Here is a 25,542-nt window from a genome sequence, read left to right on the forward strand (position 1 = left end):
AGCCTCTTTAATGAAGATAATAATAACAAAAAATATAGGTACAGCGCATTAAGCGTGGCAATAGAACATTGCAACGATTTTCGTCTTAAATCTATATAAATAAAAATGGAAAGGTGTTTGTATGTCACGAAATGGCTTACGAACGGGTCAACGGATTTGAATGATTATTTCTCCGTTTTGTTCGTCAAGGGTTCCGACGTGTTTGTGCGTATAAAAGTTCCAGGATATTCAACGGGAAAGTCGAAAAAACGAGAGTGGACGGAACTGCCATTTTGTATGGGACGACCCATAGCGTATACAACAGCCTACTTGATGGCAAGACGAAGTTTGCCGGGACCACTAGTTAATAATAATTTTATTCGACATTTGTTCCAATTACTCAACATTGTATATTCTATGTAATTCATTAGCACTATACCAGGAAGGGAGCTCCAGAATCACTTTCAAAACATTATTTTGAATCTTCTGCAAAGCTTCTATCCTGGTTTTACAACAGCTAGTCCATATTGGTACAGCATACAACGCCCTGAATATTTGTTTGAAGATCAAAAGCTTTTTCTGTATAAGAGTGTAAATTTTTCACTCATTATTCACTTGTAAATAATTGAGGAATTGAGGAATACTCAATTAGTTCAAAAGATTATGGTAACATGCTGTTTCAATCGTTGGAAATTTTAAGTGTTGTTTGGTCAAAAATACATATATGTGAACGGAGCGCGTGTCAGTTGTTAAACCTTTGAGACAACATATGTGCCTTAAAATTAGCTTAAGGTACCGCGGGGCAAGTGGGTAAATGGGGTAAGTGAAAATAATTGGTATATTTAACTGAATATGTGAATAAACGTTTGAAGCTCCTGCGTAAACCTTTGAGGACATTGAGAACATTACGTTAGGCAAGAGATTTCTGAAATTTTTCAGCCATTATTGCATAATAGAGCGAAATATGTTAACCTGTCAACTATCACTCCGTAACATGTTGGCGGTGTGCAATCTTATTTTAATATATTCAGCGGAAAAAAGATGCGAAACATAATTTTCTGTACCACTTCTAAGTTGTCCTTTCTGACTGTTTTAAACTGCATTAAAAATGTTTAAGAATTAATTCGACATAGAACTATAAATAACTAAATTGAAACATCGTCAATTTTCCGTCAATACCCACGTGGGGCAAGTGAAACGTTTCTCATTAGAGATTGAATTTGTATTTTCCTTTTAGGTAGCTATAAGTATACAAGGACCGCAATTATCATAGAACAACAGGACGTGCTTATAATTCAAGAAACACTATACTCAAAGCATAAAAAGCTATTATCATGGCCAAATCATGGAATTTCTCTAAAAAAGGTTGCCAAATATTACGATATTAATATGTTTACTTCGGACAGCCGATTGAAAGGAAGACGCTGATTGAAAAGTTTCAATAACGCACGGAAATCTCGTGGAATGTCTATGTAAAGCTAGTTCAAATCATACAAAAATGGGGTATAAGTGTATCCACATAGAAAAGTTTCTAAATACTTTATTGAAGGATTCCGTTTGATTTCTCCCGAAGAGTTATTATCCGATTTTCGTAACAAATTACATGCGGTGTAAATTCTACAGAGCAGAAATGCAGTTGCTGTCCCATGATGTAAGAACTAACATTGGAAATGTTGCAGTTATAATGTTGTCGAATCATTTCAACAAACATAACTGAACAGAAAAAAAATAATTCAAGTAACAAGAATAAAATTTTCTTTGTTAACATATTACATATGTTATTGTTCATTAGAACGCCTTAACAAATGTTAAAAGTAATATAAATCGTGAAAAGTTTTTGAATTTATTGTTCAAAACGACATGTTTTTCAAAAACTTTTTCTGTACTTTTTTCTAGAATTTTACATAAAAATAACTTTTAGCATACAGCTTATATTTTGTAGGAGTCAAGTTAAAAAATATACACGACCTCATTTGTTTCAATTTAAAGTCTCTAGGCTTTGAAGAATCCCAACTATGCGAAATCCATTACCCAGTTGCCCCATGGTACCTTAAATGAAGATGAAATAATCTGTGCTCTGTCAAGAAAAATGTTTTAGATAAACAAAATTCGCTATATACTGGAAATCGAAATTTATACGATCATATGTTTTCTATCATATACTTTACTGAAAGTAAATCAGCATTGTTTTTCATAAGGGCTTATCTGCATTCATCGATTTCTCTTCATCGTAGCTCTCTTTGAGATATTACAGAAAACTGTTTTTTATAAAGATAAAGATTGACTATACCTTGCTTCATTAACACGAATTATTACAGATTTCTCTAACTTAGCGAAGTTATTAGCGAAACAGAGGATCGATGGAGAGAAATCGCTCAAGTCCGTTAGGCCCTTATGCAGTAACAGGGTAGAAATATCAAACACCCTGTAATTGCCTATTTCGATCAAAATATTCAAGAGAACAGTGAAAGCTCTTGTAGATTTCAGCAGCTACTATTAAATATTTTGATGTCTTCTGTGTTTTAATGTATCTAAGAAATAATCGTGTAGGAGTCATCAATCAGTAGTTGGTTTAGTAAGGCAAATTTATCGATGTTCTATTGCATAAATAAATAATGGCTATAGATTAATTAATTGAATGGTACAAAACAATAGAACATAATGTAAGTGAATTGTAAAAACTTGGCTTTGTTTTATGGTTTTATTGATACCGTCGATTCTCACAGTAAGCCTTTTTTTAACAAATCGAAGATAATAGAATTTTCTGATTGAATAATGAACGACTGAAAAATACCTGAAAACAAGTAAATGGTTACAATTTGAGTTATGATTTTACTATACTGAAGAGAGAGGAGTTGAAGGATGCAACGGAAACGAATCCGAAGTACTGTGACCTGTTCAATGCAACCATTGAAACGCCAAAACATAGAACCATATTGCAACTGTGTTGGAAACGAGCCACGACAAAGCCTACGTTTGGAGTGTTTTCATATGTCGCATAGAGGGAAAAAAAGCTTCATAATTTGTTGGAATCTATGTTTGCGTTGTAGTACAAATTAAGCTTTGAAATTGATTTAGTGCGATGTTTTTAGTTTTGAGACACTAAAAGATTGTACTAAAACTGGCTTGCGTGTACATAAATATTGAATTTCGGAAACTGCACTTATCATTGATTTTACAAGAAAACGTTGAGAAAACCTATACTACCCCCGATTTAATTAGCCTAGCGAGAACAACGCCTTTCGTTTTTTTTTTGTTCTTTTAACGATCAACTTAATTGAAAAGACGAGAACATAATCAATAACTTGTAGCATGTTAGATGTACTCCAAAAAGATTTCATAAATTGATCAGGTGCCAGGTAGAAAGTGTACAATTAATTGTGATATTGGAAGCAAAATTACTGGATATGCGAATTCTGTTAAGCGAGTCTTATCTTTTTTTCACATATTTTATTTATTACATATTATTATACATTTTTAACACAGTAGTAGTTTCGACATTGGTACAAAGTGCGAACAATTGAAACGATCTATCTAAGGTTTGACGACATTCTGGTGGACATGTCTTTTTGATGGGATAGGTTGAATGACATTTCTTATGGGTAGAGCGCAATTTATGTAGTGTAATTATGATTGTGAATCACGATCGTTGTCTTCGTGTTGATTTTCTTGGGTTGAGGTAGCGCTACTGGGAGTAGGCAGAAGTTCATCTACTTCTTCGAGTATTTCTTCATCAGAGATTAGAATCAATTCAAGAGGACCATTTGCAGGGATAACGATAGAATTTTCCAGTAGAAGCGTGTCGATCGTTTCTGGCTCGGGAAGCAAATTTTCTTCGACATTCTGGACTGGACTCGTTGAGGCACATGGTTGATCGCTAGCAGTAGCTTCTGCCGATGTACTAGCATTATTTTGATCACTACTGCTATATCGAGAATGCAGCATATCTAGTTGCGTTGTGAGTCTAGAACCTCTCTTCAACGCTCGATTCATTTGTTGAAGCAAGGCTTGGCTCTGATCTTCTAATGACTGCAGACGATCGGATCTATTCTGAGTGTATTCTCTTTCCCGATCACTCAGAACCGTTAAATCTGTTGGAGGAACATCGTTCGATTTCGCTGTCGCAGATCTGTTCTCTGAGGAGCTCCCAGGAATGGGAGATTCAGATTGTCTAGCTATGAAACCGTTGTGAATTTCATCGATTTGAGCTGAAATAGCACTTCCTCGGTTTACGGTGCGAGATAATTTGTTTCTAAATTCTCTAGCTTCTCTCTCGAGTCTTTCCAATCGAGCAGCTCTTCGTTGAAGATAGTCTTCCTCAGTGCTGGTAAGTACTCTAGACGGCCCCGCTTCTACCTGATCTTCTTCGCTAATACCGCTTACGACATCTTTTACAGAACTCGGATTTGAATAAGTATCAAGTCTGGAGTTTAACTCTGCCATTCGTTTCAGTCGAGCTTCCCGTTTCATGTTAAACAATTCCTCACTACTCATCTCGGGTTCTTTAGGTGGACTGGATTCTCGTTGTTCGATTTTTTCTATCTCAGAACATTCGGAATCATCGCTGATCTCATCCTGATCATCTTCTTCATCATCATCATCTTCCTCTTCATTAGTATCCTGATCCAAACCAGCCAGTCTCCTAAACATATCCTCCGCGGTTTCCGGTCCACTTCGCTTATCTTTCTTCTTCTTAGGTTTCTTTGCTTTCTTCTTCACTGGGCAGACCATCTCCTCCGGAAATATTGGCAAATCTTCGATCTTCTCATTGCAAAACTGATTGGCTCTCTCAACATTATGCAACGATTTCATATCGGACTCGCTGTAGCACTTTCTCAACTCCAGTGCCACTTGTAAAACGTTCGTTAACGAGGAACTTCTGCACCGTTCGAAATTGATCATCCTACTCAGATGTTTCTTCGACGGCTTATCTCCGTGCAGATAATCTTCGTCTTCGTCGTCGGTCGGTTGCTCATCGCTGTAGCCGCTCTCACCCGAATTGTTCGACGAATCTTGCTTCTTGCGCGCGGCGAAGTCGGCCTTCAACGTTTTCCATTGGTCTTCGGATTCGATGTTCTTCTGGCGAGCGGCACTCCACTTGAGGCGACAGTATTCCAGTTCTTCCTTCAGTTCACTGAGAAGACGTCGCTTTTGCTGCAGGTGATAGCGTAGGATTTGCTCCTGAGTGTGCAGTTGACGATGTTGGCGCTGTTTGAATGGAATGGTATTAGATTTATATGCTTATTCATTCATAGAAAACAGTAAACTTACCTGCATCTTGCCAACCAGGTGCCAGGTTTTAGTCAACTCCAAACTCACTGCACTGAGACGCTTTTCCTGCGTTTCCAAACGGCGTTCCAGGTGGGTGTTAAGTGTCTTCAAGCGGTTCGTTTCCTTTTTGAGAGCCTTTTTCTCCAGAATTAGATCCTGCAGAATAGTACAGAAAAGTGTATCAACCATAATATTTTATAATTCGTATTTTGTTTATGTATTAAGGTGGCTTATTTTTAAATAAAAAAAAATCAAACTATAAGCATCTTAAGTTACATTCGTATTGCTTTTACGAAATATTCATACATTGTTTGTTTTTAAATCCAAACGAAAAATTCCGTTATACAATACAAAGCATATTTTCTTTGCAGAAACTACTGTAAAGGCTTAAGCGACATCCATCAAGTCTAATTAAGGGTTGGACGCGCTTGAATTTCGAATGGATATATTTGGTCAAATACATGAGAATTACTGCTCTAATTACATTTTGAACAATTTCATACTGGGCAATTTTTTGTATGTTTTTGGGTTGGTTTCTTCGGAAACCTATCTTGGATTTATTTTCTGTGTAATTTCATTATAACAGTTACTTGGCAATTGAGCCGCACAGTTTCTGGAAAATGTTCCCCTGTTTTACCCTCGTTTTATTTTACTTTCAAGTTTCAACTTGAGAGATCCTTGTCAAGAATTTGGGTGGAATTCCTTATAAAACTTTAGAAAGATTTCATAAATCCCTGGAAGAATTTGCGAATAAATAACTGAATTTCAGTATTCGGTGCATCACTGATAAGAATTCAAGGAGGTATAACTAGTATTATCTCTATACGAATTTCCTTTTTATAAAATCCAAAAAGATTTCTGCGGAATTCCATCCAAAAGTATCTAAAATCTTCCAAGGATTCTTCTGAAAGTTACTCTAGAGTATTTTTAAATAAATCTGAGAGAATATAATATAAATCAATTTAGGATATTTTGCAGATATTGTTTGAAATATTGTCAAACGAAGGAAGGAGTTGAACAGGAAGGAGTTCTGAAGTTCTCTTACTCGCCATACAGATTATTAATAATTTTCATACAAAAAATCTTGCCATAGGAGGAGGGGAGGTTGAAAAATGCCAAAAATTGTCTTACGTAATTAATGGACCACCCCTAACTAATAAGCATTTGAATAAGGCGGGCAGCGGACTGCAAACAGCATTTGGATTGCTCCTTGCTCTTGGAGAGCAGATTGATTGCTTAGCTGTCTTGAATAATCAGAAAGACTACCATTTCCACTGCAAGGGGTTTTTTTTTTTTAATTTCTTTATTAGTATCATTCCAAACATTACATTCATTTTTTCTTATATCTAGGTGTTCTGAGTTATTAGACAACACTATCATCCTAATTTGGTAAAACAAATCTAAGATTTTATTAACATTTCGTTAACAACATATTACATTTCATTTGCCGTAGCAGTTCAGATTTTTTACAGGTGAGTTGATTTCACCTGCTTATAAGAGAAAAAAAAGCTTTAAATATACTTAACCTAACTTAACCTAAACATATAACGCATCAATCGTGGCAATAGAAGATTGTAACGATTTTTGCCTGAAATTATTGATTATTTTATTTGACATTTGTTCCAATGTTTCAACATTGGATATTCTATGTAACTCATTGGTACTATACCAGGGAGGAAGCCTCAGAATCATTTTCAAAATTTTATTTTGAATTCTCTGCAGAGCTTTCTTCCTGGTATTACAACAGCTAGTCCATATTGGTACAGCATACAACATGGCTGGCCTGAAAATTTGTTTGAATATCAAACGCTTGTTCTTAAGACAAAGTTTTGATTTTCTATTAATAAGTGGATAAAGACATTTTACATATTTGTTACATTTGGCTTGAATGCCTTCAATGTGATTTTTGAAAGTTAAATTCTTATCTAGCATGAGCCCTAGATACTTAACTTCATCTGACCAATTTATTGGAACCCCTCTCATCGTGACAACATGTCTACTTGAAGGCTTCAAATAAAGAGCTTTTGGTTTATGTGGGAATATTATTGGTTGAGGAAGCATTAGGAGAAATCTTCCATTTTTGCAAGTATGAAGAAAAAATATCCAAACTTTTTTGCAATCGACTACAGATGACACGCAGGCTTCGTCCTTTGGCGGAGAGGCCTGTGTCACCCGCAAACAAAGATTTTTGACATCCCTGAGGTAACTCAGGTAAGTCAGATGTGAAAATATTGTATAATATTGGTCCCAAAATGCTGCCTTGGGGAACATCAGCTCTTACAGGAAGTCTTTCAGATCTGGAGTTCTGATAATTAACCTGAAGTGTACGATTTGACAGATAACTTTGAATTATTCTAACAATGTATGTTGGAAAATTAAAGTTTTTCAATTTTACGATCAAACCTTCATGCCAAACACTGTCGAATGCTTTTTCTATGTGTAGAAGAGCAAGACCAGTAGAATAGCTTTCAGATTTGTTGGAACGGATCAAATTTGTTACACGTAAAAGTTGATGAGTGGTCGAATGTCCATGGCGGAATCCGAACTGTTCATTGGCAAAAATTGAATTTTCGTTGATGTGGGCCATCATTCTGTTCAAAATAACCTTTTCAAAAAGTTTACTGATGGAGGAAAGCAAACTGATTGGACGATAGCTAGAAGCTTCTGCAGGATTTTTGTCTGGTTTTAAAATTGGAACAACCTTAGCATTTTTCCATTTGTCAGGAAAATATGCTAATTGAAAACATTTGTTAAATATATCAACTAAAAATGATAAGCTACTTTCTGGAAGTTTCTTGATGAGGATGTAGAAAATTCCATCATCACCAGGAGCTTTCATATTTTTGAATTTTTTAATAATAGTTCTCACTTATTCCAAATCAGTCTCCCAGGCATTTTCGAAAACGTTCTCTTGATTGAGAATATTTTCGAACTCCTGAGTAACTTCATTTTCAATTGGACTAGTAAGTCCTAAATTAAAATTGTGCGCACTTTCAAACTGCATAGCAAGTTTTTGAGCTTTTTCGCAATTAGTTAGTAATAATTTGTTTTCCTCTTTCAATGCCGGTATTGGCTTCTGAGGTTTTTTCAAAATTTTAGATAATTTCCAAAAGGGCTTAGAGCCGGGGTCCAATTGAGAAATTTTATTTTCAAAATTTTTGTTTCTTAAATCTGCAAAACGTTTCTTGATTTCTTTCTGCAAATCCTGCCATATAATTTTCATAGCAGGATCACGAGTGCGTTGAAATTGCCTTCTTCTCACGTTTTTAAGACGGATCAAGAGTTTAAGATCATCGTCTATAATCACGGATTCAAATTCTACTTCACATTTTGGAATTGCAATGTTTCTGGCTTCAACAATGGAATTTGTTAAAGTTTCAAGAGCATTGTCAATATCAATTTTAGTTTCTAAAGAAATGTTAACATCAAGATTAGAGTCAACATACGTTTCATATATATTCCAGTCGGCTCGTAAATAATTGAAAGTGGAGCTGATAGGATTGAGAATCGCTTCATGGGATATTTGAAATGTAACAGGGACATGATCAGCATCAAAATCAGCATGAGTAACTAATTGGCTGCAAAGATTACTAGGATTTCTAGAAGAGAAAAAACATGTAGGGCTATCAGGGTATTGAATTGAGAAATATCCTGAAGAGCACTCATCAAATAAAATTCTGCCGTTGGAATTACTTTGAGAATTATTCCATGACCGATGTTTGGCATTAAAGTCACCAATGATAAAAAAATTTGACTTATTGCGAGTCAATTTTCGCAAATCAGTTTGGAGCAAATTTACTTGCTGTCCAGAGCATTGAAAAGGCAAATAGGCAGTTATGAAAGTATATTCTGCACGGGTTGTTTTTGACTCAGAACTCGCAATGCTTCCTCGTTCCTATTCAAATGCTACGAGTGAAAAGTGCAGGTAATGTGTTACTATTTTGACCCGCATTCCCTCTCTTTTCAACAAGTAATGTTTAAATTGTTTTTACTTTGGTGTGCACTTAATTACACCCGATTCTGTTTATGCACGGATTTTTTTTACACGGCCGTGCAAAAAAAGTTTCCATACATTTTTTTTCGCCAAAACCTTATTTTTGTATGAAACGTCGAGAAATGGTGTTACTTTTTTTTTTGCACGGTTTTTGAAATTTTGAACTGAAAACTTTTTTTGCACGGTACACATCCCCCGTGCAAAAACAGAATCGGGTATATTGCTTTCTTGTCCACCGCCCCCGATCTGGATAAACAAATAGTTTGTTTTTTTCGCAGAAAATTGAAAAGCCAGCCAGAGGAATTGAAATTTTATTCCATATGACCAACAATTGTGAAACCAGTATATCTCGAAAGAATAGCCTATGTTCAAAAGAAGGAAAAAATCTGATGAAATCAATAATAAAAAACACTTGAAACCTTAGCACACCGCTGGTGACCCAGAGACGAATCAACAATCAGCTTAGAATGCTGACGCGATGTGTGGAGTTCACAACTTTGTCTTGAATTAACGGGTTGATTTCATCATTCTCTTGGAGCACTTATATAGCTAAAAACATGACGTCCCGTCACATCATAAAATAAGCAAATTGATAAGCTGGGTCACACTTATGAATCCTACACATCAGAGTTGTAGCAGTTAGTTTTTTTTCGTTATTCGGCCAAACGGCATTCTTTCGGCCAGATGGCATTCAGCCAAATGGCGATCGGCCAAACGGCGTTCGGCCAAATGGCCACACACCAATATGAACTTTCTCCTCTACATAACGTAACTCAATTAGGGACTAAAACCAGCGCTCATTATCGCATCATATATGGTCTATCCCAAAAGTGTAACAGCAGCATTAGAGTCATTATTCATCCATTACCGATTCTTAAGTTCGAACGTTTTGCTCAGGCTTCTGGCGCGAGCCACCATCTTCGGCTCCCAATAGGAAGTGGTTCCCCAAGACAGTTCAATGTTAGCAAACAAATAGTCGTTTCGGGACAAACAATCTAGAATGGCGAAAAAAAATTTATGGGGAAAATGTGTTTAATACTACTTCATGCTGATTTAAACAGACACACAGTTGCAAATGCTTAAAATATATGATTCTGATCGAAAATGTTTTTTATGGTGACCCTTAAAACAGTTTGATGACATTGAAAACTATTATTGATAAGATTTGGCCAAAGTGAGTAATTATCTTTGAGTTTGATACTCACTCAAAAAACATGGCTATGTAGCAGTGGGCTGGTTTTGCTTTTCACAGAAGCGTTACGTTTTCTGACAGCCAGTTGGCACGATCCTGAAGGTGTAGCACTGGTTACTTGGGTTATCATCTAGCAAGGGCTATCTGACCATGAAAAATCTGATTGAGAACTCAACCTGGGCAGACGGAAAAATCAAAATCACATCTCGAAACGAACAAATTATGATCGCATATCTCAATTCGATATTGAAAAAATGTTCGAAAATTTTATAAATCTCAGCGCTATAGCTCAACATCTGAAAATATGTAAACAAGATCAAAATTAGTTCTTTGACATGAAACGAAACATATGCAACAGCAAAATGTCGCGGACTGAACAGTGTAACGTCAGGACAATCTCTAGGGATAAAAGGCAGTCTCAGAAAGCGAAGAAAATCATGCTCTTATTTCCATAACCATACTTGTGTATAGATTTGATGGTCGAAGGGTTCGATCCTGGTTGCCGATTTTTTGATTATTTTTATTCTTCGTCTTCTGTCAGATCACATTTTGATATTGATTTGTTGGTCAATCAATAAACTGCTTGTTTGCTGTTTTGGTCTTATAATAGCTTAATGAGATAATGTTTAATACCTCTCCATAATAATTTTTGATATTACTTTTGATCTTTTATCTCTTATCTCCAACAAATCAATAGCTGATTATGATCGTCAGTAATTATTTTACAACAATAAAATATGAACTTGGTCAGCTTTTTCCACCTGCTCGGGAACCGTTATGTGACGCTACTAACAAATTTTCTCCATACACTGGAAAAATAAAGGTTCGTGTCTAACGGTGGAATCTAATTGAGAAATAGTCCGATTGATGGCACTACAGTCACCTCTCAATAACTTTATATTAAAAATCTTTATATTATAAATCATATTAAAAGTTAGGTTTATTGGCTTTCCTAATAGTCTCTTGCATTGATTCTGTGTTTAACATTCCGATATTTCATTTATTTTGTTTTTTTTTCTATGCCGTCCTAACAAACATTAGTAGCTGAATTAAAATTTATTCAGTCGAAATATGCTTAAAAGTGATTTGTTTAACTCTTATTCCGCAAAAATGTTGGTTGGGGTGTTATAGGTATTTGAATGTAGTTTGATGTTTATTCAAACTTCTGTATCTTAATAAAATATTGGTAGAATATTTGTAAAAGTTTTCAATCTATCTGACCGACAATGGATTGTTTTTTTTTATAGATGTTGCGGTTAGTGTCGTAATACCCGAAAGCAGATCGTATTAAGTGTCAGTTTTCGCATCAGCCCTTAATACTTCCCATGAGAAATGTTTCTCGGAAGTTTACTGCCAAAACTTCAATCTTTTGAACAACTGAACGCCTATCAATGTCACCAGTAGCTAGAATTACTTGAGTTCTTGAGATATCCGTTGGATGAGAAATAAGGCAAATTTTGGTAAGGTACAGTGGGGGAAGTGTATCAGTGGGGTAAGTGTCATTTGTTCATATTAAGCACAAATACTTGATTTTTTTTTGTTCGAATTTGTGTGAACTAATTTATGAATTTTTTATTTAAATAAAGATGTTTTTTAATTTTTATTTATCAAAATGTAACATAGTGCTAGTTACTAATAACAAGAACAAGAGTAATATCATTATCACTATACATAATTACACCACATTTGTTTTGAGAATAGATTTTTTTTATAGGTGCATTTTTTTAAATCCCTCATACTCAATACATAAAGATCAGAACAATAAAAAAAAGGACTAATATACTTCAATATTAGTCCCACATTGGTTATCCACAGAAAAAAAGTTTCAATTACAATATTCTTGTTAGTTGCACATAACAATGAAGTTGACTGATGATTTGATGTTGATGATGTTGATGATTTTTCTGTGACCACTTACTCCACGCTACAATTCATCTACAATTCATCTAGCTTATCAAGATCTTGAGATGCAGAATGATAAAAAATAACTCCTATCACCACCTAGCGAATGATTTGGAACCATATATATATATATATATATATATATATATATATATATATATATATATATATATATATATGTATATATATATATATATATATATATATATATGTATATATATATATATATATATATATATATATATATATATATATATATATATATATATATATATATATATATATATATATATATATATATATATATATATATATATATATATATATATATATATATATATATATATATATATATATATATATATATATATATATATATATATATATATATATATATATATATATATATATCTCGACATAAATATAGTTGAAGCTAATTTGTTACTAACGGCCTCTAGCGGATGAGTTCCCAATCAGATTTTTAACCTTCATATAGCTGCTGCTACTACTGCTCAATTTCTGTGCCAAAGACATTTACCTTCTAGCTGATAAGAATCTTGAGATAGAGAAGATTGAAGATTTCTTTTATTAGCCCCATCTAGAGGACGAATTCCCAATCTGAATCATTACCGCAAGGTAGCCCTTTATCTGCTGAATATATTTGCCGAAGAGCTTCTAGCTGATAAGGATCTCGAGCAAACATATTGTTGGATATTATCGCTGATTTGCTACGGTCATGTGTTCAATCAGGTTTTGAACAGCCATTCCAAATCATGTCAGCGTTTTAAGGTAGGTAGTCAGCATTTGGCTATGGCACACTTCATAACAGTTTGAGTAACGCATTGGTAATAATTTCAGGTCGGTCATACATTGGCGCCAATATTGTTCACCACCAGATAGCCCTTCTTCTTCTTCTTTCTGATATAACTTCTGTACTGAGACATAGTCTGCTTCTCAGCATAGCGTTCTTATAAGCAATTCCAAAATTATAAACTGAGAGATTTCTTTTCACGTGACAAGCACGAAGATACTCTATGCCCTGGGAAGTCGAGAAAATTTTCTTTACGAAAAGATCTCCGACCGGTGAGATGCGAACCCATAACCCTCAGCTTGGGCTTGCAAAAAAATGTCAATTTACGTAAGGGAGCAAAGATCTTCTAGAAGAGTTTCTGTTTTTTAATCTAAGAGTTGTAAAAAAGTCAATAAATTAAAATATGCGGTGTGGAGTTGTATAGATATATACAATTTTCCTATAAAATAGAACTAATAGGAGTTGAATGCCGGAGGACGCATTAAGATTCATAAACAATCTTCAAAAATATGACCATTTCCGTAAAACTGGTTCCGAAAAATATGGTCAGTCATTTTCCATTTCCTACATGATCATTCGGGGCTATATCCAAGTGAGCCTTAAAGTTTAAGATGATGCTTCCGATAGCATATCAAAAACCATTAGACGCACTGACCACTCTATAGTAGGTTCCAAGTGCCCTGGGGGATGTGGCCAAAGAGGAAGATGTCTGGAACCATATCAATATGAGTATCAAACTTCAAGTTTTTGAAGGTGATGCTCCCGGGAGCATTTCTAGAACTACCGGTTGCCAGGACCACTGTATAGTAGGTTGCGATGTGATCATGTTCCGTATTGGACACTACTCTAGGGGCACCGCACAAAAATACAAGCTACAAAAATGCCATTTGAACATGACCGCGGAATATCCGGAACATCTCCGGTATCCTGTGACAAATATCCATGGCCAAGAAACTAGACCAAATTTGCCATCGATTATTTGCAGATGCTTTATTTTTTTTATAAAGTTCATAACTTAACAAAACGTAGTATTAGATATAAGGAAAAAAATTAGCTATTTCAATCATCCTATCTATCCCCTGTTACAACAAAGCAGATTGATGGATAATGATTTTTTTTTATCGAGTTATGAATGCGACCCGTATTATTAAAATATCCCTGAGTCACACATTTGTTAATCTTTTCAGCTGCTTCTGCAAAAATTTCACAATATAAACTAACAATTAGCTCATCCATCAGAATTAGTCACTAGAATTTATTGTTTTTTACTCACCTTCAATTTAAGATACGTTTTGCTGACGCTAACCACTGTTTTCGATCCATTCTTCGTTGGTTCTGTCTTGAGGCATTCTTCGCTTTCGCCATTCTCCTGAAACAAAAAAACTTATCAATGAAATCACCGCGATATTTAATATCATCCGGACACCCACCACGAATGGAACCTGTTGCACCCGTTCCTGGTGATTCACCAACTCAATCAGCACCCGCCAAACTTTTGGCAGCTTGTCAGCAATCTGTTCCGGCGAAGCAGTCTGCACTTCGTTGAATGCCCCATCCTCTTCGGAGCACTCGCTTTCATCAGTAGCGGCGGACTCTTCGTCCACTTCGGCCACCAGATCGTAGAGGGCTCGTGGCAAGAACGCGCCCAAATCGATAGTTTCCGATTCCTCTTTGGTCATGTCTATCAGCAGACCGCGATTCTCGGCTAGCACTTCGGTCAGCTTGTCTAGCTTAACGCTATTGGTCGTTTGCTTGCGGTTCATCCCCAGAAGAAACTTGGATATGAATTGATTTACAACGGTCATTTCGGCGTGCAGCTGCTCGGACTCTAGCGTGGATTGGCTTAGCTTTTCCTGTGTTTGAACCAGCTCGTTTTTCATCGTTTCCAAGTCTGTTTGCAGGCTGGCGACATGTGATTCGAGATTTTTGTTCCTGTCGATATGGATGCGAAAAGAGTGAAAATAGCATCAAAAAATCGCGTCAGTGCGATCGTACGCTCGTGTGAAATATTGTCATTTGTTTGCTCTGTTTCCGTGATTAATTAGTGTAAAAAGATTCTCAAGCATTTGTTGGTAACGACCCACTATACAGTTTCTAGCAAAATAAAGAGCCCACTTTCTTATAATCACGCAAATTGTTGAAAATTATATGTTCAAAAGATAAATTATTTCAATAATAGGATCGGTGATTGTAAAAATATGATTTCAATTTGTCTTTGCATACGTCGATTTTTGTTATTTATGTCGGAACTTTATTCTGGCGATGACTGTAAATGACGATTTCACTTTTGCAACCCCAAAAGCCCATTGATCCCCGCTGGTTAGTCACAACTCATTAAAATACACCGAAAGTTTGTCGACGCTCGAAGGGAAAACATGTTTACGTTCTGTTTTTATTTTCAGCTCGTTTAATTTGAAATGCGTCTCAGGATGCAGAAAAAAACGAAACAAAAGGATTGGAAAAGTCTGTCCCTTTTCCCATGAGAAATGCTATACGTACTTTTCCTGTTCGGCTTCCAGGTCGTTTTTACGCAGCTCCAGCTGTCGCAGCAGATTGTCACGCTCCATTCGGGAGACACGTTCCCGTTCCTCGTAAAGTTCGCGCAGATTGCGGATGTTGGCCATTTGTCGTTCGTACTCGCGGCGAAGATCGGTGGACATAATTTGCACCTCCCGCTCGTGCAGCGAGTCCTCGATCTGGCGCAACTTCGCCTTAAGCTGCAAAGAAAAGGGACGATAAAAGCGGGTTTAAAAAATGTTGTGTTGTTTAAACAACGGAATAATATTCAGCGACGACGCGACGACGCAGGGTTCGGTAAACATGCCTTATAGATGGAATTGCGATGCGATTGGGTGAAGGAAATGCTGTCGGAAGTTGGGTTGAAATATTTTCGTTTTGTGGGAATTGTTGTTTCACTATTTTTATCATTTTTATATTTTTTTTAGCCCTTTTGGGAATTATCAAAAATTAAAAAAAAAAACATCGGAAGACAAATGCGGCTTTGAAAGAGAAAAACTAATTAGTACTAACTAACTGCGAAAAAACTCACATGTTGCTAACGTTTGAGAATATCTTGGAAGAATGATTTGGAAGAAGTGAGAACTATTATAAATAAATGAAAGCCCCTGGGAATGATTTTCTACATCTTCATCAAGAAACTTCCAGAGCGTAGCTTATCATTTTTGGTTGATATATAATGTTTTCAGTTGGCATATTTTCCTGACAAATGGAAAAATGCTAAGGTTGTATCAATTTTGACACCAGACAAAAATCCTGCAGAAGCTTCTAGCTATCGTCCAACCAGTTTGCTTTCCTCCATCAGTAAACTTTTTGAAAAGGTCATTTTGAACAGAATGAAAATTCATTTTTTGCCAATGAACAGTTCGGATTCCGCTATGGACATTCAACCACTCATCAACTTCTACATATAACAAATTTGATCCGTTCCAACAAATCTGAAGGCTATTCTACTGGTCTTGCTCTTCTAGACATAGAAAAAGCATTCGACAGTGTTTGGCATGAAGTAGAGGTGGGAAAATAGATCAATTATGGGAGCGAATTGTAGGTAACTCACTCACAAAAGTGAATCGACTCTTTTGATCGATTCAGTGACTCATTTTGTAAAATGAAAAATTAAACTGAATGTATCTCACATATGGAACGAAAAACAGTTGTTGAATTGTAACATTATTCATATAACTAGTTAAACTATTTACAAATTACTGTTTCTATGATAAATCTAATTCAAAAATGATGTCCCTGGTAAAGTTTAAAACTTTCCTTTTCAAATTACGTTGCTGTTGAATCGTGACTCTTTTAAAGAGAACCATGATTCGTTCACTCATTTTTGAGAGACGACTCTTTTCAATGATTCGTGAGTGAGTCGCCCATCTCTAGCATGAAGTTTGGATCGTAAAATTAAGAAACTTTAATTTTCCAACATACACTACTCGTCATAAAAACGGACTCACTAAAATATGTATTGTAACACTCAGCTGAATATTGAATCACCCAGAAAAGTTTAGCATCACCTCAAAACAGGTAAATTCACATTGCTATATCTCGAGATCCTTACGACTTGCAAAGAAGCGATCTTCAGCAAAGTTGTTCAGGGGATCAAGGACATCCGAAAAGCAAAAAGTTTAGTTCGCGATTTTGCCGCTAGGAGGTGCTAGTGAGCATGTAAAATTGTGCATTTTAAACTAGTTCTAGCTTGTGATTCCCAAGAGATAGAACGATCGGGTCTTCGGCAAAAATGTTCAGAGGTTCAAGGACATCCAGAAGACAAACAGTTTAGTTCGCGATTTTGCCGCTAGGTGGCGCTAGTGAGTTTTTAAAATTGAGCATTTCAAACTAGTACTAGCTACTAGTACAACTACTACAAGAGATAGAAAGTTCGGGTCTCCGGCAAAGTTGTTTAGGGTATCAAGGACAACCGGAAAGCAAATAGTATAGTTCGCATTTTGGCCACTAGGTAGCGCTAGTGAGCATGTAAAGATGAGCATTTTAAACTTGTTCTAGCTTGTGATCCACAAGAGATAGGAAGTTCGAGTCTTCGGCAAAGTTTTTCAGAGATCAAGGACATCTGGAAAGCAAATACTTTAGTTCGCGGTTTTGCCGCTAGGCGGCGTTTAATATAAAATTGAGCATTTCAAACCAGTTCTAGCTTGTGATTCACAAGAGATAGAAAATTCGGGTCTTCGGCAAAGTTGTTTAGAAGGTCAAGGACATCCGGAAAACAAACAGTTTGATTCGCAATTTTGCCGCTAGGTGTCGCTAGTAAGCATGTAAAATTGAGCATTTCAAACTAGTTCAACATTAAGTAAATCAGACCTGAATAACTTGAATATTAAGTGAATCAAACCTGAAACACTTGAATATGAAATGAATCAGACATGAACCACTTTAAAATAAGTAAATAAGCTCTGAATTACTGAGACGTAAATTAAAATAAACCTTAATAATTGAATAATGAGACGAAACAAACCGGAATAACTGTAGTCTGGGTGTATGGCACCTGAATCAATTGAATATGAAGTAACTCAGACACGATTCACTTGAATATGAAGATGAATCTTGATATCAGATGAATCGATATGGAACTAATAATCTCTGAAACATTTGAATATGAAGTAAACTAGATTTAAAACCTTTGAATATGAATGAACTGATAGATGTGAATCACTTGAATATGAGCTTATCAAAACTGAAACATTTGAAAACGAAGTGAATCGGACCTGAATCATTTGAATATAAAATTAATCAGTAATGCATTCTTCAAAAATGAATTGTCACATGACATGAATCTTTTGGATATAAAGCGAATCATATCTGAATAAATTGAACAAGAATTTAATCGGAATCACTTGAAAATGAAATGAATCGGCCCTAACCTGCTTAAACATGAAGTCATACCTGAAAAAATGGAAAATTCTAGATGAATCGAACCTGAATCACTTGAATATCAAGTAATTCGTACTTGAACTAGATGAATATGAATTGCTTCAGACCTGCAGCACTTGGATATAAAGCGAATCAATCCTGAATCACTTGAATATGGAGCGAATCCGACGTGAATCACTTGGATATGAAGCGAATCAAACATAAATCACTGGAACATAAATCACACATCTCTAAATCTCTTGAATATGGAATCACTCAGGCTTGAATTACTTGTACATAAAGTGAATGAAATTTGAAACATTGGAAAATGAAGTGAATCAAGCATGAATCACTTGAAATCATTTGAACATTAAGTGAATCAAACCTGAAACACTCGAATATGAGTGAATCAGATAAGAATCACTAGGACATGGAGCAAAGTGAATCACTTCAATATGAAATGAATCAATTCTGAATCACTTAATAATAAAGTGAATCTGACGTGAAACACTTGCGGGAATGGAGAGATCAAAACTTGAATCTTTTGAATATAAAATTAATCAATCCTGAGTCACTTGAACATGTAGTGAATTTGACGTTATTTTTTTTACTTCATATTCAAGTCAAACCTAAATCACTTGAATATAGAGTGAATCAAACCCGAAAAACATGAATATAAAGAGAATTAGACATCAATCACTTGGATATGAAGTCAATCAAACTTGAGCTACTTGTATATGAAGAGATTCTGACTTGAATAATTTTAATATGGTGAATATGAGTCCTGACTGAGTCATTCGCAAATGAAGTAAGTCATACCAGAATCACTAGAATATGAATCAAATATGATACACTTGAAAATACAATTGAACAGACCTGAATCACTTTAATTTTATATTTAATTAAATATGTGTACTAGTGCAATCTAGTGGCAAAATAAGAAACCAAACAATTTGATATCCGAATATCCTATGGCCTTTACTTTCTTTCTGTTCTTTACTTGCCGAAGACCCGAACTTTCTATTTCTTGTGAATCACAAGCTAGAACTAGATTAAAATGCTCAGTTTTACATGCTCACTAGCACCACCTAGCGGAGAAATCTCGAACCAAACTGTTTGTCTTCCGGATGTCCTTCACCTTCTGAACAACTTTGCCGAAGACTCGAACTTTCTATCTCTTACTATAACTGGTTTGAAATGCTCAATTTATATGCTCACTAGCGCTACTTAGCGGCAAAATCGCAAACCAAACTATTTGCTTTCCGGATGTCCTTGATCCCCTGAACAACTTTGCTGAAGATGGCTTCTTTGCAAGTCGTAAGGATCTCGAGATACAGCAATGTGAATTTACCTGTTTTGAGGTGATGCTAAACTTTTTGAGGGTGATTCAATATTCAGCTGAGTGTTGCAATACTTATTTTAGTGAGTCCGTTTTTATGACGGGTAGTGTACATTGTTAGAATAATTCAAAGTTATATGTCAATTACACTTCAGGTTAATTATCAGAACTCCAGGTCTGAAAGACTTCCTGTAAGAGCTGGTGTTCCTCAAGGCAGCATTTTGGGACCAATATTATACAATATTTTCAATATTTTCAATGACACATGCCTCTCCGCCAAAGGACGAAGTCTGCGTGTCATCTGTAGTCGATTGCAAAAAAAAATTGGATATTTTTTCTTCATACTTGCAAAACTGGAAGATTTCTCCTAATGCTTCCAAAACTCAACTAATAATTTTCCCACATAAACTAAAAGCTCTTTATTTGAAACCTTCAAGTAGACATATTGGCACGATGTGAAGAATTGCCAGCCCTGGTTAGCATCCCAAGCAAAGGCAGATAACCGAATGATATCAACATGATAAAAACTTACATTATCACTGTTATCAATTTGATATTCTGTTATCAATGGTAATCGAAAGATATCAAAATAGGTTATCATTGTATCCGTGACAGACATGATTGATAACAGGTTGATACCAAAATATATTATCACACAACTTTCCCATAAAATTTGTACAATGTGTGTGTTGATAAACAAAGTTGACTTTTCGTCATACAAAATTTTGTAAAATTATTTGAAGGAGAAGGAAGTCAGTGGGAGTAACCACAACACCAGGTTTCACTCCCAAAAGAACTCGATCGTCACCAGGCGATGAAACATTGCACATTGGTCCCAAAGCCATATCTAGGAAGACAAAAACGATTGCGCCTAAACCTTCAATTTTAGATATATGGTGTCTTCGGCAAAGGTTCTCCATATTATTCAGATATTTTTTTCAGAGACGTGAAATTAGAGTGGCCCACATGTTTTATCGAGATTAGCACATAAACTTTTTTGCTGACGCATTTAGGACTACACAATGTTCTACAATGTTTTAGAACAATTGATTTAGAGCAACTTTGCCGAAGAACCCAAATTTCTATCTCTTATGGTTCGCGAGTTATGATTTTTTTTAACAAAAAAGTTAGGGTGGTACTGAAAAATCAGTTTTTTCTTGATAACTTGTCTTGCGATAATTTCTCGCAAAAACTTTGTTCCGAGCAATTTTATAACTTTTGATTGCGAACTCCTCTGAATATCTTATTACTTCTTCCCGGAACCTTTGATTTACTTTGGCAGGAGATTTTTGGAGATTTCCTAAAGCTACAAGGCTCCTATTTTGCAACAATATGTATCGTTTATATATATTTTTTTCTGCTAAGTTTCAAAATATTTTGCCGAGAAAATCCCCAATGTCAAAATTAATTGAGGAGGTATCCTAAAATTATCCAATATCTTTCGATGCGTTAATAAATTTCTGATCGATTGATATTAAAATACGGTATTGTTGGTATATAAACGACTGAGTTATTTACGATCAAAATCCTCCGTTCTCACAAAGTGCACCCCAATATAGTGAACAAACACTAAGTCCTACGTTAAAAGATGTTTGGTAGAATATTGGAGTAAATCTTACTAGAGTGCTTCAAAGAACCATAACAGAACCTTTACATTTCCCATGGAAAATTTTAAACATGAATTTTTGGTAGGCCTGCCAACTGACAAGTACTTATATTTGACAAATCGTTCTGAGATCTTTGGGAGGTTTGAATTAATATTGATTACCAAAGCATCAATTTGGGGGTCCACGGCTTGTTTGTAGAATTTTAAAGGGGGCCGTAGCTTCAAAAAGGTTGAGAATCACTGTCCTAGATGCATGCAAAAAAAAGTCAGTCAATCAAATTCGTCAATATTCGAGTTGATCGATTGTGTAGAGATTTACAATGTTGAAACCCATACAGACTTGTTTGATTATGTACCAGCTTTAAGATACCACAATTGTTTAATCTTGGTTTGGTTTTGATCACCGTTTACTTAATCGTTTACATTTTTTTGGTATTTGTCCATGAGGATATGAAACTTTCGCTTTAGATGTTTTACGTTTCTATTTTGACTATTTGGTCAACATCCGAAAAATCAGAAAAAAACCGTTCCTCTGTTGAGGCGGTACACTATCTTCAAAACTATCTAAGAACTCATATATACTAGCATAACCAGTGTCTCTCGAAGGTTTATAAATAAGGTTCATGGCCACCTACATTCTATGATTGCTACTCCGATACAATGAATGGGGCTTGGAATCAACTAAAGTCGTCGGGCAAGGGAAGAAAAGTTGGATAACCATTGTTGCTTAACCCTCTAATACCCAAATTTTTATTTTTTTAATTTTTATCTGAATATCATTTTTCGTTATCTAAAATCGTTCTAAACACGTTTTGGGCAATGATTTATTTTTCTTCGCAAATCTTTAATAAATTTGTGATTTTTATAATTTTTATTTTTGAACATCCCTATTCTTTTTCATTTTTTCTTGAAGCCTCTTCTACAGGTAAACCTCCATGAGTCGATGTTCCATTACTCGATATCGACTCATGGAACCATATTAAAAATCAAATTTCAAGGTTACTAAGATGGTCCCCTCAAACAGCTTTCCATAGCATTACTGTTCCATATCTCGATATTTCCATGAGTCGATGGTCCCTTTAATATCGACTCATGGAGGGTTGACTGTAGTTACTAATTTTTGACAATAATAAAAATTAAAGTTTTTACGGTATTTTTAAAAATAATAAATTTTAAATATTTTTCTGGAAATATTTTTGTTTTCCGTGTAATTAACGGAAAAACAGGTTTGGAATTATTTTAATACCACCAAACTCTTCTTCTGCTACAGGTTGATAGTAGAAAAATATAAAAGGCTCGATTTTCTATATTACACGTTAAATAAACCCCAGGCATTTGAAAGTTATATAAGAATACAATTTTTCAAACAATTTTCAAAAATACAAAAAAGTTTCAAAAGTCATAAAAACTATTATGAGTCAAGGTTTAAGCCAAAAATAAAATCATTTTGATTTTCGAGCTACGAAAAAATACACAAAATTGCAAAGTGTACCCCGTCTAAAGGCGGGGTTGGGTATTAGAGGGTTAAGACCGAATAATCTTCTGCATCTCCATAGTTGTCATAGATAGTTTATTAGGTTAGTGGGATAAGGTTGGGCCTTCCTTAGCCGAGTGGTTAGAGTTCGTGGCTACAAAGCAAAGCCATGCTGAAGGTGTCTGGGTTCGATTCCCGGTCGGTCCACGATCTTTTCGTAATGGAAATTTCTTTGACTTCCCTGGGCATAGAGTATCATCGTACCTGCCACACGATATACGAATGCGAAAATGGCAACTTTGGCAAAGAAAGCTCTCAGTTAATAACTGTGAAAATGCTCATACGAACGCTACGCTATGAATAGGCTCTGTCCCAATGAGGACGTTGTTAATGCCAAGAAGAAGAAGAAGGTTAGGATCCGACAGTCACGTTTGTCAAATTTTATCCGCGAAATTACTCGATTACGAAGTTGCACACCAAACTTGTTTGATTCGTTGTTGCTCGCCCCCGTAGACAAAACTGTGTGGGACAAAGTCATCATACCTATTTGTATGGCTCGATGAGCCCACTTAAACTTGATCAACTTAGTGTTCTCATGAATATTTTTACGTATTTGAGGAGCTTTCTTTGGATTGCTATGGCAGTAAATAATTATAACAATTATTGATTATTATTCCCGAAAAGATCCTCGATCGAACCGCGGATCAAATCCATAGTCCGTTTTAGCTATCGTCCTCCAAGAAGCTAGAAGTGCTCAAGAAATCTTAAGACAACATTCGTATTATTTCCTCCCATAAATTTTCGCAGCACATAGGTACGTAGAACTTATACGCATTTAAACATTTGGCACAACAAACTCATACGTCAATCAACTGTTTGTCGCACATCTCGGTATGATGTTAAGCAAATGCTTATTTTTTTTGGCTGAAAATTGATAATTTAGTGATCGATTCCAACAACATTCTCCTTCGAATCAACAAAAAGATACATCTCGCATCGCCAATTAAAATACCGATCGGAACAGTTCCTTGTTGAAGTTCAAGTTCATCGACGAATGGTGTAGCCTATGGTCAGTCACTGTATGTACCTAATCGTTATTTTTTGGCACCAATTCCGTAAACACATTTCACTCTTCACCGCATAACAAATCGCACCTGGCCTTAAAAACCAAGCCAGTCTCTCAAGTTCACTAATGACTATCGCCCGTGGTCACTTTGCAGCATATTTCACCCACGTTGATACTTACTTGTTCCACTTGGTCCTCCCTGATGTGGATGATCTCTTTGCCGGCTTTGATAACGTCCTTTAGTCCTTTGATTTGATTTTTCAGTTGAGTAATATCGGTCTGGAGCGAAAGCACTTCGGCGTTCGCTATCTGCAGCTGGAACTGCGAGTCTGCAAGTTCGGCCTGTAGATGGCGAAATTCTTTGTTCCGTGCAGTTCGGGCGGCTTCCTCTTCTTCGCTGGGCGTCTGAAGTGTTTGAATCTGCGTTCTTAGCTGGTCTATCACGGACTGAAGCGACAGGATCTGACTGTTTGCTTCTTGAAGCTGTAGCTGTGACTCAGCCAGATCACATTTTAATCCGAGGCGTAGATCATCTTGGGCTGGTGGTGTGGTAGTGCTGCAGTTAGGGCTAGAATTGCTTTGTTCTGTGTGATTTTCCGTGTCGTTGTGACACGATTCCGTGGCTTCGTTTACAGAGAAGGTAATTTCCTCGACGCCGCTTGTTGTGACTTCCGATGCGCCCTTTGTTTGCTCTTGATTCTGTTGGATGAATCGTATGAGAGCACGGTTCTTGGCTTTCTCCTCTGCCAAGTCCTGTCTCAGCTTATCCATCTCTCGTTTGATATCAGCCATTTTCGATTTTCGCAGTTCACGTTTTTTACCCAGTTCCTCGCGGAACTCGGCCAACTCTCGACACTTTTCTGATCCATCGCACGACTCAAACCCATCAGGACTCGAGTCCTCACTAGGTTTACGACTTTCATTTGGAGTTTCGTTATTTATCGCGTGTCCCTCTGATTTACGGCCTATTGTTGCACAACTTTCACCATCAAACATATCCGAACTGCTGCTACCAACATCGGTTTCATGTTCTTGTCTCGTGGTCTCGCCACCTCCTCCATCATCTACGCTTTCCCGGTCATGCTGCGTTGACTGAAAACTACCCATTTTTCTCGCCCCTTTTTTCCACTCGGATAATTAATCGCCCTTTTGCACTATATCCACTCGTTTGGACTGCAGCTGACTAATATTTATTCGTTTTTTTTTCCGCTACCGTTGTCGAGTCAAACTTTTCCCGGAACGATTATTATTAAATCATTGAAAAACGAACGAGCGCGGTTTCGACTTCTGGTACCTCGGCCAGCCAATGTGAATGAATTGTGAATTTCGAATTCAATTCGTGCTGCAAAAATAATAAGGAAAAACTCGACCACGCAACGGCGCGGTTTTCCTCTCGATCTTTTCGTGTTTGAGCAATCGCGACGACTGAACTATTTTTGGACCGGCAGAGTATTTGACCGACAAAATCAACTTCGAGCCGCGTGCGATGCTAACCGAGCAGCTGATGGCGGCGAAGACGACGCACA

At 36.1% G+C, this 25,542-nt stretch overlaps 1 protein-coding gene across 1 annotated transcript; it reads right to left on the reverse strand.

The window, feature by feature from the left end:
- Window positions 1–3,393: 3,393 nt before the first annotated feature.
- LOC5576503 (myosin heavy chain, striated muscle) lies at window positions 3,394–25,452 on the reverse strand. The gene is made up of 6 exons (XM_001662645.2): window positions 24,197–25,452; window positions 15,649–15,866; window positions 14,580–15,081; window positions 14,423–14,518; window positions 5,251–5,406; window positions 3,394–5,187 (listed from the first exon to the last, which is right to left on the reverse strand). The coding sequence occupies exons 1-6, from the start codon at window positions 25,121–25,123 to the stop codon at window positions 3,607–3,609; spliced, it is 3,480 nt and encodes a 1,159-aa protein (XP_001662695.1). The 5' UTR covers window positions 25,124–25,452; the 3' UTR covers window positions 3,394–3,606.
- Between the last annotated feature and the right edge of the window lie 90 nt (window positions 25,453–25,542).

Source organism: Aedes aegypti, chromosome 2 (assembly GCF_002204515.2).
Source record: "Aedes aegypti strain LVP_AGWG chromosome 2, AaegL5.0 Primary Assembly, whole genome shotgun sequence".
NCBI lineage: Eukaryota > Metazoa > Arthropoda > Insecta > Diptera > Culicidae > Aedes > Aedes aegypti.